This window comes from Microtus oregoni, unplaced genomic scaffold (assembly GCF_018167655.1).
Source record: "Microtus oregoni isolate MIOR12 unplaced genomic scaffold, Mior012 000000F_ref0000247, whole genome shotgun sequence".
NCBI classification, from domain to species: domain Eukaryota; kingdom Metazoa; phylum Chordata; class Mammalia; order Rodentia; family Cricetidae; genus Microtus; species Microtus oregoni.
The window spans coordinates 16,059,366-16,071,451 of record NW_024543059.1 but is presented as its reverse complement, the minus strand read 5'-3'; the positions used below and the strand labels follow the sequence as shown (position 1 = coordinate 16,071,451).

The window sequence follows — 12,086 nt, the reverse complement described above, 5'->3', positions numbered from 1 at the left end:
TTTGTTCTCTTTCTCGTATGTGTTTGGCGTGTAGTCTGTTCTTCCTTTGTGCAGGGCAGCCTTTAATCCCAGCACTCGGGAGGCAGAGGCAGGAGGATCTCTGAGTTCGAGGCCAGCCTGGTCTACAGAGTGAGTTCCAGGACAGGCTCCAAAGCTACAGAGAAACCCTGTATCGAAAAAAAAAAAAAAGAAAAAGAACTCATTAATTTCACACCGTTCTCTCTTTTCTGTTGAAAAATATTAAGCTGTGAGTTTTCCTCTAAATGTCATGTTAAGATGTCCCACACTTCTGGAATTTCCATTTAGTCCAAATCTTTTAAAATTTCCCTGTGATCTGTTCTTTAGCCCTCATTTTTACTGTGTCCCAGTATCTGAGGACTTTCTTCTTTTTACAAGGTGTCATCTTGTTACTGGTTTCTAAGTTGTGACCAGAGAACATAGTTTGTATGAGATGAATTCTCATAAATTTTTGAGTCACAACTCCCTACTTGGTTTCCAAGGTGGCTTTTGTCTTTTCCCTGTAGCTCCCACCCCATAGTGTCACCAGATTAGTGTTCTCAAAAGACCAGTGCCTGCCACTCTGGAGTCCGTGTGCTCTTTTCTAAATCATCGTCTCTCACCAGACCTGGTAACGACGCACAGCTGTAATCCCAGTACTCTGGGGGGCTGAGGCAGGAGGATTGCAAATATAAAGTGCCTGGCCTCGGGTTTTTATCCTGACATTTCAAGTGGCCCTTTTCACATTGATCTCACTATTCCGGATCCTTCGCTCTGTTCGCTCACCTCCCTTCCCCTCTGTGTGGTTTTTTAACCTCTTAGCCTTTCCTGCATAGTTGGACATTCTGGGTTTCTGTGCACTAAATGGTACTAATTCTTTAGAATCTTGAATAATCCTTTTTCCTGATCTTTTAAAATACCCATAGTGACCTCTGATTGTGCACTTCCTGTTTAAATTCTGTCCTTACTATTTGTTAGGTAATACATTTAAAATTGCTAGGTACTTGATAGTCTGTTACTTTTTCTCTTTTAAGATATTTTTGCTTGTGTTCTGACTACATACTAAAATTCGTTTTTTTTTGTTTGTTTTTGTTTTTTCGAGACAGGGTTTCCCTGTGTATCTTTGGCTGTTCTGGAACTCACTCTGTAGACTAGGCTGACTTCGTCTCACAGAGATCCACCTGCCTCTGCCTCCCAAGTGCTGGGATTAAAGACGTGCACCACCATCGCCCAGCTAAAATTCTTGAAAAAGAATATGCCTTATATATTTCTGATAGGACCATGTTTGCCCCCCCCCCCCAAAAAAAAAAAAAGCCCTCACTATTTATTGACTTACTTTTGCTTGGAGATGAACACATCTGGCAATTGTGCAATCAGTGTAACGGGTTGTATTCTTTCTTTTAGACATTTTAAGTTTGCTATGTTGTCTTATCACCAAAGAAAATGGGTAAACTATCCTGGTAACACTGGGAAAAATATGCGCTGGCAATAGAAAAGTTCATTTTAACAAAGAGACAAAATACTCAGCATTTCTTTCCTTGTATAGATTTAGATGCTTCCTTGTCTTGATTTTTATAGTTATGCGAAGCAGTTAACTCTCCGGATTCTGCTTTCAGACTTGCTTTCGGATATCGTCACATACGCACCTTTAATTCTGCAGAGCTGTTCTAAAGTCACAGAGACTTTTGACTGTTTGTCCTTCCTGCCCCTCCAGACGGTGCAGGGGCTGCTCAAGGCAGTGCAGGTAAGCCAGCTGATGCCCGGCTCTCCTCCCAGACCAGCGCTAGCAGTCTAGTCGGGAAAGTCTGAATGCCAGAACTCGTGCTTACCCTGAGTCCAACAGTTCCCTCTGGGAAGGCTAAATGCACAGAGACAGACGGCTTCCCAAGTCTGTTCCCTATGTATCTGTTTCCTTCAGCTCATCTTCAAATTAGTCAGCACAGTGCGTTTATGAAGGCATTCAATCTACTCTTTTGTTTGTTGGATTGATTGCTTTTTGAAACAGCACCTCACTCTATAGCCCAAGCTAGCCTGGACCCAATGGGTAGTCAAGGCTGGACTCAAATTGGTACAGCCCTCCAGCCCTAGTCTCCTGAACTGCTGGGATTACAGTATCACATTAAGTAAATTTTAAATAAATACAATATTATTTAAATAATAAATACAGTATCTGGTTAAATAAACACAGTATCACGGTATTACAGCCTGTATCACCATGCCCGACAGTAACAACTTGCAAATTACAATTTCAAAGGGCGCTGCTGTCTTTGAGTGTAGTCAGCATTGACCGTCTGTACACACGGACCCAAGCACACAAAACCCTACTGGCATTCACAGAAAGGGGCTACGCTAATGTGGGGTGATCTGCTCTGTTCTTCAGCCGCTTCTCAAAGTCAGCATGTCGGTGAGAGACTCCTTGATCCTCGTCTTGCGGAAAGCTATGTTTGCCAGGTATGTGGCACTCCTTGGGGCCACAGGGGGCTATACCTTCTAATGGAAGTTATCTCTGCTATCTCCTGCTTGCCCCTGCTCAGAGAGGTCATGTGGACCCCTAACTAGGCCCAACACTCTCGGCAGGTGGAGTGTTATGTGCTTCTCAATTCTCCGAGTAACTTTAGGAAGTGCAAATATTATAATTCTCATTTTGCACCAGGACAGCTAGGCTTAGACATGATAAGTGACCAAAGAAGGGTAGACAGACAGCACGTGGTATTGGAAATCCACCAATACCATCAGTGTTGTGATCTCCAGTACCCCGCTCTTCCATCCCCATAGTGAGCAGCAGAATTGTGACCCTATGTCCTCCTTGGAGCTCATCCAATGCCACCTGACCCCTCTTCCTTTATGGTCTAGTATATAAGCTGGAGATGATTAACACTGTCTCCCAGTAATCCAATACATTGATACGTGGGAGGCATTTAATACTTTGAGAACAGGATACCCAGTTACCAAAGTGGCTGTAATGCTCTCATACATGTCCGGAAGAAGAACCAGCACCTAGCTGTTATCTCTGTTCTAGAATTGACAATTTTGTATAACCCCTCACCAAAAGCATGCCTGCACGGCAGGGTCATATGTTACAATCTCTGTAACATGCCTTGATCAGTGAGCTGCCTCCGGAAGCTGTCATTTTTCTGGATGGAAGTTCCACGTGCCATCAAGTACTGTGCTCCTGCATAAACAGGAATCCCGTAGAAGGATGCACTCACTCAGACCCAGCAAAACTCAGCAATTTCCGTTGCTGTTCAGTATGTAGGTTCGAGTTCTAGCCCGGTTTATAGCTCAGGATTCTTGGGCTTGCCGTGGAGTCTCGCAAGCAGGGTAAAAGTACAGGTAGTCACGAGGTTAACTCGGTAATGGAAACCACCAACTGCATTCCTGTGCGGCCAGTTGTTCTGACACTGGGGCCTTGTCTCGAGCTGGGAGAGTCCGTTAGGCTTGGCTGGTGCTTGACTGTCCGTACTTCATTCTCCTCCATGTGAAATTTTTGTTCATTGCATTGCATATTCCTGTGCTGCTAACCTCTCTGTGAATTCCTGAGCTAGCCAGCTGGAAGCCCGGAAATCCGCAGTTGCTGGGTTTTTGCTGCTCTTGAAGAACTTCAAAGTCTTAGGCAGCCTGTCATCCTCCCAGTGCAGCCAGTCTATTGGCGTCACTCAGGTAAGGGCCACTAGATTGACTGGCTGCCGGACGTTGCCTAAAGCCCAATAGCATATAACCATCTTTTTGTTGTTGTTCCTTCATGGGTCTCAGTAGCTCAGACCGCCCTAAATTTACAGTAATCCTCATGCGTCTGGCTCCTGCGCGCTGGAATTGTTAAGTGTAAGAACTGTCTTCATCCCATACTTATTAATAGCAGATTTGCTCTGTGTTAGACTGTTGTCTGATGTGGCAGAGAAGAGCCTTTATTTAGCTGCTGAACTAGACACTTGATTGAAATGTATATATAAAATTCATATATAAACCGGGGCGGTGTGGTGCACGCCTTTAATCCCAGCACTCGGGAGGCAGGGATATGATGGATCTCTGTGAGTTTTAAGCCAGCCTGGTCTACAGAGTAAGTTCCTGGACAGGTTCCAGAGCTACAGAGAACTCCTGTCTTGAAAAACAAGAGAAAACTAACTCTCTCTCTCTCTCTCTCTCGCTGTGAAGAGACACCATGACTACAGAAACTCTTTTTTTAATATTTATTTATTTATTATGTATACAATATTCTGTCTGTATGTATGCCAGCAGTCCAGAAGAGGGCACCAGACCCCATTACAGATGGTTGTGAGCCACCATGTGGTTGCTGGGAATTGAACTCGGGACCTCTGGAAGAGCAGGCAGTGCTCTTAACCACTGAGCCATCTCTCCAGCCCCCAGAAACTCTTATAAAGGAAAACATTTAATTGGGCCTGGCTTACCGTTCAGAGGTCCAGTCCATCATCGTCATGGTGGGACATGAAGGCGGGCAGGCAGACATGGTGCTGGCTCAATGATGATGAGCAGATTCAGCCGCAGCCCCAAGACTCCTGAGTAGACAAGCATGGTCAGCTGGCCCTGAGAGGCCCCTGTTGCAAAGTTACCCACGGTCCACACAGCTTATTTCTGAATTCTGCATTCTTTAGTAGGGCTACCATCGGAAGCATTTGGATATACTGGGTTAAATAAAATAGCAGCACCTCATCTGCTCCATTTTGCTTTTTTTTAAAACTTATTTTTTAAAGATTTTATATGTAAGAGTGTTTTGCTTGCCTGTTAGTATGTGCACATCTAAACAAGACTATCTCTAAAGCTCTTCCGTGTTTGTGGATGTTAAGAGCTAGACTTTTATGGAAGTCTTAAGGGTTTTAATAAAATCATGAATATCATGACTACTGGGTTGTCATAACTACATTGCATGAGGTAATCTACCTTCCTGGGTGGTGCATTGTTCAAGTAAACCTTTTTAGAACAGCTTTAACCAGGATGAGTGACGTGATAATGGTCATATCTGCCTGGGTCCTGTGTTTTAGCGCAGGGAGAGCTAGGCCTGGGATGTTTCCCTGGCCAAGGATACATCCTCCTGAGTGGACACTGCTTTAGGAGGCTGGACACGAGCTGCACTCTCCCTTCCAGGTGCAGGTGGACGTGCATAGCCGCTACAATGCTGTTGCCAATGAAACCTTTTGCCTTGAGATCATAGACAGTTTGAGAAGATGCTTAGGCCAGCAGGCTGATGTTCGGCTCCTGCTTTATGAGGTAAGTCAGGAAAGGGGAAAAATGTGTGTCGACCCCTCCAGAGAACAATCCTTCTTATGTCAGTCTTTTTCTGGTTCTAGGAATACAGTAGATAGGCCCTTGTGCAGTTAGAGTCAGTGGGTAGTAATAGTGAGTTGTAAAATTGTAAATAATTGATATGTCTTAACCATTTTAGTTTAATCTGAAATATTTAGATGTACTGCTAATATACCAATCTGAATTTCACACCAAGTTTGTTATTTGTGAGTTCTGTCTGTCATACACAGCATACCCTTACTTTATGGCCTCAAATTTCAAATTTTTGCATACCTAAACTAACATCAAAAACTTCCAAGAGTACTGGGCAGTGGTGGCACACGCCTTTAATCCCAGCACTTGGGAGGCAGAGACAGGCAGATCTCTGTGAGTATGAGGCCAACCTGGTCTACAAAGTGAGTTCCAGGACAGCCAAGGACTGTTTCACAGAGAAACCCTGTCTCGAGAAGGGGGGGAAAAAAACCTTCCAGGAACTGGGTATGGTGTCACATACCTTTGCTCCTGGTGCTGGCGAGACAGGATATCTTAGTTATTTTTCTGTTGCATGCTAACAGCTTGGCTAAGACAACTTCTAGGAAGAAGTGTTTAATTGGGGCTTACAGCTCCAGAGAATTCCTCACCGTTACAGGCAGTTGTGAGCTCCTGGTGTTGGTACTGGGAATGGAACTTAGGTTCTCTGCAAGAGTAACAAGTGCTCTTAATCACTGAGCTATTAATTGGGGGGAGCTAAGCATAATGACCCCATCTATAACCCTAGCACTGGGGTGACCAAGGAAGATGAATCATAAAAATTCATGAAAGTCTGGGCTACATAGGCTTTGTTATGCATGCAAGCACACATGAACACGCATGCTCAGGCACATACATGTTGCACAGATACACAGGCGCATACACACATGCATGTATAGGCACATACATACATGCACAGGCGCATACACACATGCATGTATAGACACATACATACATGCACAGGCGCATACACATGCTGCAGAGATACATACTTGCTCAAACAACATTCCTTTATGAGAAAATCTTTTAGAGCCAGGAAGTGGTGGTGCACTCCTTTGATCCCAGCACTCAGGAGGCAGGGGCAGGAGGATCTCTGTGAGTTTGAGGCCGGCCTGGTCTATAAGTCGAGTTCCAGGACAGCCCAGGCTGTTAAACTGAGAGACCCTGTCTCAACCCCTCCAACACCCCCCCATCCCCATATCTTTTAGAAACTCTTCAGCAAACTAAGTTCAGGAAGGAGCTTCCTCATCCTTAGGATAGTGACAGGAAAAGTGCTGTCCCCTCTGGTGAGGAATGAAGGTGTTTATTCTCAGTGATTGAATTGAGGTGCTGTCTGCTACAAGACACGGGAAGATAAAGGCATACAAATTAAAAGGAGAAACTAAAGCTGTGCTGCGCTGCATAGCATCAACAAGACCAAACAATAACCACTGTAATAACCACTGTTAAAGTGCTTTCGTAAGGTACACGGCAGTGTACGCTGTGAAAAGAGCAACAGCCTGGGAAGGTTTGTGAAAATTACACACCCTAGCACTGAATAGCTAGAGATGGAAATAAAATAGCTAAAACAAATGGAAAGGAAACACTTAAGCCTCCAAATGTTATGAGAGAAGAATAAATAAAATAATTTCTTTTCCTTTTGTTTATTAAAGAATAAATAAAAGAAAGATAAGACATGCTTACACATTGCTCAATATTAGTGGTATTTTAAATCTCAAATCTGTAGTTGCAGTGTGTCCCTAATGGAAATTTTAGAGTGTACGTGTAAAGTAAGAAATTTTTTTTTTAAATTTTTTTCTTAAACATTTATTTATTTATTATGTATACAATATTCTGTCTGTGTGTATGTCTGCAGGCCAGAAGAGGGCACCAGACCTCCTTACAGATGGTTGTGAGCCACCATGTGGTTGCTGGGAATTGAACTCAGGATCTTTGGAAGAGCAGGCAATGCTCTTAACCTCTGAGCCATCTCTCCAGCCCCCAAGTAAGAAAATTTTATGGGTTGCAGAGATGGCACAACAGTTCAAGGGTGCTTAGCTCTTCAGAGAACCTGAGGTTCCCAGCCCTGTTTTAGGTGGCTCATAACTGCCTATAATTTCAGCTCTGGGGAATCCAGTGTCCTCTTCTGGCCTGCACAGGTACCCACACACCTGTGGCACATCGTCACCCCCGCCCCACACAGACAACACATTTAAAAAACCGAGAACCGAGTAAGAGAAAGAATGATCTCGTCCCTGTGTTGTTTCTAGGGCTTCTATGATGTTCTTCGCCGCAACTCCCAGCTGGCCAGTTCGATCATGCAGACTCTCTTCTCACAGGTGAGCTGTCTTTATGGCTCGTAGGGATCAGATGAGGCAGGATGATGCTTTTCAGACTGGTGAATACAGCACAGCTCACAACTAGGAGTGAATTGTAGGCACGCCTTGCTTCACTGACCTGCTGCTGTCTTGCTAGCCTCTAAGTCTTCCTTGAAGTCTCAGTCTTCTCCTTAAATCAGGACACTTTATGGAACTATTCAGTTTTATTATATATATGTTTTGAGACATGGGTGTAGTCCAGGCTGCACTCAAATGATTGTGTAGTTGAAGCTGTCTTGATTTTTTCTGAGCTTTAATTCTGCTGTTGAAGTGCTGGAATTTCAAACATCCACCACCACTTCAGGCTTCAGAAAATTGCTTGGTTGGTTCTTTTGAGGTAGGGCCTCACTGTATATCCCTGCCTGTCCAGGGTGGTGGTGGCCCACGCCTTTATTCCCAGCACTCGGGAGGCAGAGGCAGGTAGATCTCTGAGTTCGAGGCCAGCCTAGTCTACACGAGCTAGTTCCAGGACAGGCTCCAAATGTACAAAGAAACCCTCTCTCGAAAACCCCCTCCCAAAAAAAAGTATTTGCCATCACACCTTAGTTAGAGTTCTGTTTCTGTGAAGATATACAACTCTTGCAAAGGAAAACATTTAATTGGGGCTGGTTTACAGTTCCGAGGTTTAGTCCATGGTTTAATCCATGGCTGGAAGCATGGTGGCATGCAGTGGACACAGTACTGGAAAAGGAGCTGAGAGTTCTATATCTGGATCCACAGAGCACAGGCAGAGAACTGACTTGAATTTCTGAGACTTCAAAGCCTGCCCCCTATGACAAACATCCTCCAACAAGGCCACACCTCCTAATAGTGCCACTCACTATAGGCCTATGGGGGCCACTTTTATTCAAATCACCACAGCACCCAACTCAAAAGGTGTTTTAAATCAATGACACACTTGAAAGGACCATCAAGATGAGCCAAGTTCCGATGAAGACATCACATATAAATAAATTCTCAAGATTCTTATATTAAGCATTATCAAAATCTTTTTTTTTTAACCAGCTATATAACATTCTCCACTGGGAGGGCTCAGGTAGGCCCCTAGTCCACCATTTTTCTGCAATTTGATGTGGACTGATAAGAGGCCATCCCCATTGCTTCATGGTAATTCGGGGGAAAAAAAATCCATTTGAAATTAAGGTCTTAGATATTAAGCTATTGGAAGGCCTTTGCTCTCGGAAACTCCTCCCTGGGTTTTGGCGTGTTCCTCTGGATAATGTGTGCCCCGGTAGCTAAATCATATCTTCCAGGCATCATCACACTGTAACAAGAACTGAAAACATGTTTGAGGCATAGAGCAGCGCTTTCCAACATAGGTCAGCATGTGGACCAGTAAAACCCTGCAGGCTTCAGGAGAGGACAGACAGACGCAAATAAGAGCCAAGATTCGTTTTAAGGCTCTGTTGTGTTTGATGTTCTTTGTGCGTATTGTAATGGTTAAACCTTACATAGCTTTACTTTCACCAGTAGACTCAGTTTTCAAATGAAGACCTAAGATTTGGGTTACTGTCACAATTGGTAATAGAGATAGTACTGGTTTAGACTCAGGAGGCAATACTCTTTTTAAGAATCTTATTCGTTGGCAGCTTCGCACATGTATGTAGTATATCTTTTTTTTTTTCTTCAAAGATTTATTAATTTATTATGTACACAGTGTTCAGCCTCCATGTCTGCCTGCAGGCCAGAAGAGGGCACCAGATCTCATTACAGATGGTTGTGAGCCACCATGTGGTTGCTGGGAATTGAACTCAGGACCTCCAGAAGAGCAGTCCGTGCTCTTAACCTCTGAGCCATCTCTCCAGTCCTATGTAGTATATCTTGATCATGTTCGCACACATCCCAGCTCCCCCGGGCACCCCCTAATACATTCCCGATCCACCTTCAGGCTTTCCTTGTTCTTTTTGTAACCCACTGGGTCCATTGACACTGATTTGCCCCTGTATTTTTCATCAGATTTTCTGAAACCGCTGGTTGCCTTTGCAGGTTTAGAGGCCGATAAGAAGGGAGTAAGAGTAGAAAAAGTTGCCTTGATCGGGACTGTGCCGGCAGCGCTTTGAAAGGCCGTGGCAGGCCAAGCCATAGAAATCGGTTACGTCATTCTTTGGGCAGTTGGGAGATGTGTCTTAGAAGGCTCAGGTGCCGTCAGCGCGAACCGTTAAATACTCAGGAAGTATTCACGAGTCCTGATTTTTTCTGTCTCATTGTACAGTTAAAGCTGTTCTATGAGCCAGAGCCTGATCTGCTACCTCCTCTGAAGCTGGGAGCTTGTGTTCTGACCCAAGGAAGTCAAATCTTTCTACAAGAACCGCTGGTAAGACTTGCCCGCCCCCGCAGCCCCTGGCTCACCACTGTCAGTGGTAAGGTTGACCACAGTAGGTCCCATCCTCCACGAACCTTTTCTAGTTCTTTCAAGGAGTTTTACTCTTTACTTTGCCGTATCCATTATCGGTGACCCATTCTAAGATTTATTCGTTGCATGTTATGTGTAGGAGTATTTGCCTGCATGGCTGTATGTGCATCATGGGTGTGCCTGGGGCTTAGAGGCCACAAGAGGTCACTGGGTCCCCTGGAACGGAGTTACAGCCAGTTGTGAACCACAGAGTGGTTGCTGGAACTCGAACCCAGGTCCTCTACAAGAGGGCCAAGTGCCACTGCTGAGCCAGCTCCCTGTTTTGATCTCTTGATCACCGTCTCCCTGTTAGTACTTCACTAATCATGACAACCACCTCTTCCAAAGAGTGTCATATCTGTCCCTTGCAGAGCTTTGGTTACACACTGATGGAAGGGTGGTACACGCAGGAGTCAATAAATCTGTTTCCTTAGTCTGGAGGGAGTGTGTGGCTTCAGTTGAGCTGCGGTGTGCACTCTGGTGAACTCTAGAGAGACGAGGCCAGGGCTTCGTTCTTAGCTAGCTGCAGAATGGTGGGAAGAGATGGCAAAAAAGTGAACCGCCAACAAGTGACTAGGAAAATGGGGAGAGGTTGAGTTATCCCATCTGGTCTTCGTTAATGTAGCGTCAGTGCCATGAGGTGAGGCCCTATTGGTGTCCCGAAGATTCCCTCAGCATAAACCCTGTCTCTATAACAGCTTTCAGGACTTGGGAGCTAGAGGCCGGTTAGCTTCCCAGTGGGGCTCTCACGGTGTTGGTATCAAGTCAGAGAGCACGTGGAGTTTCCTTCTGAAATGTTAGCGCCTTATGGGGCCAGTTCTTGGGAAACACCACTGTCGGTTCAGTCTTTCAGAAGAAACACACTTCCCTTCCCCAGCTTTGCTAATTCAGATGCACCTGCTGCGTGGTGCCAGCGAGTCCCACGAGCTGCGGAACAGTGCTGTAGGTGGTTGTTTCTCGTTTGCTTCTAGGATCACCTGCTGTCTTGCGTTCATCATTGCTTGGCCTGGTATAAGAACAGAGTGATCCCCCTGCAACAGGGGGATGAAGGAGAGGAAGAAGAGGGGCTGTGCCGTGAGCTGGACGACATGCTAGAGTCCATTACTGTCAGAATGATTAAGAGTGAGCTAGAAGACTTCGAGCTGGTAATTGCTGAGCCCTCGGCTGCACGGACCGACGGAGGCTTTAGTAGTGCGCTAATTTGTATTTGTCTTTTAGGATAAATCAGCAGATTTTTCTCAGAGCACTAGCGTCGGCATCAAGAATCATATCTGTGCCTGTCTCATAATGGGAGTCTGTGAAGTTCTGATAGAATATAATTTCTCCATCAGTAACTTCAGGTAAGGGTTGTTGTGACCCTTCATATAGTTTTATCATTTGCTGGTTTACTCTAGCGTCACATTAGTGCTAGGATTAAAGTGCTGGGAGTAAAGATGTGTGCCACCACACTCAATGTTCTTTCTACCAGGCCTGTGAATTTTGTCTTCCTGCAAGCTTTCATTTATTCAAAGTTCCCAGATCTTCAATTCAAGTACTTTTGACTCTTAATAGAAGGATCTTTTGTTTTGGGGTAGTACTGAGCTTCCATGAACTTTGGAAGATATCAGAGGAAAGAAAAAAGGCTCCTGAGGTTGCTGTGACTTAGGAATGCCATGCTAATGAGGGCCCATTAACTCACAACGCCAGCTCTAAGATGAGACATTTGTATGGGGCTCTCCATCTTCTCTGGGAAAGAAGGCACAAGGAGCTGACGCTGCTTGTCTTTGCTCTCTTCCCTTTGGCGTAGCAAGAGTAAGTTTGAGGAGATTCTGAGCCTATTTATGTGTTACAAGAAGTTCTCTGACATCCTCAATGAAAAAGCTGGTAAAGGCAAGACGAAAATGACCAGCAGGACAAATGATAGCCTCTTGTCCATGAAGTTTGTGTCTGATCTTCTCACGGCTCTCTTCAGGTAAGTCTCCTTGTGCCGAGAGGCAGTTCAGTAAAGGGAACGCGTGCCCAGTTTCCCCGCATAGCCTATCTGGAGTCACAGTGCATGCCGTATTACGGACAGTAGGAAATAAGTTAGGAGG

The 12,086-nt window shown here is 44.9% G+C and overlaps 1 protein-coding gene across 7 annotated transcripts in view; it reads left to right on the top strand.

Moving 5' to 3' along the window:
- The window catches only part of Fanci (FA complementation group I), a 50,783-nt gene that overhangs the window by 26,540 nt on the left and 12,157 nt on the right, over nucleotides 1–12,086 (top strand). For all 7 annotated transcript variants that reach the window (XM_041638871.1, XM_041638792.1, XM_041638801.1 and 4 more), the window contains exons 15-23: nucleotides 1,614–1,741; nucleotides 2,378–2,448; nucleotides 3,543–3,657; nucleotides 5,098–5,220; nucleotides 7,515–7,583; nucleotides 9,835–9,936; nucleotides 10,986–11,159; nucleotides 11,233–11,354; nucleotides 11,801–11,965. In XM_041638871.1, the coding sequence (XP_041494805.1) occupies nucleotides 1,614–1,741; nucleotides 2,378–2,448; nucleotides 3,543–3,657; nucleotides 5,098–5,220; nucleotides 7,515–7,583; nucleotides 9,835–9,936; nucleotides 10,986–11,159; nucleotides 11,233–11,354; nucleotides 11,801–11,965 (1,069 nt within the window). The remainder of the gene's footprint in view (nucleotides 1–1,613; nucleotides 1,742–2,377; nucleotides 2,449–3,542; nucleotides 3,658–5,097; nucleotides 5,221–7,514; nucleotides 7,584–9,834; nucleotides 9,937–10,985; nucleotides 11,160–11,232; nucleotides 11,355–11,800; nucleotides 11,966–12,086) is intronic.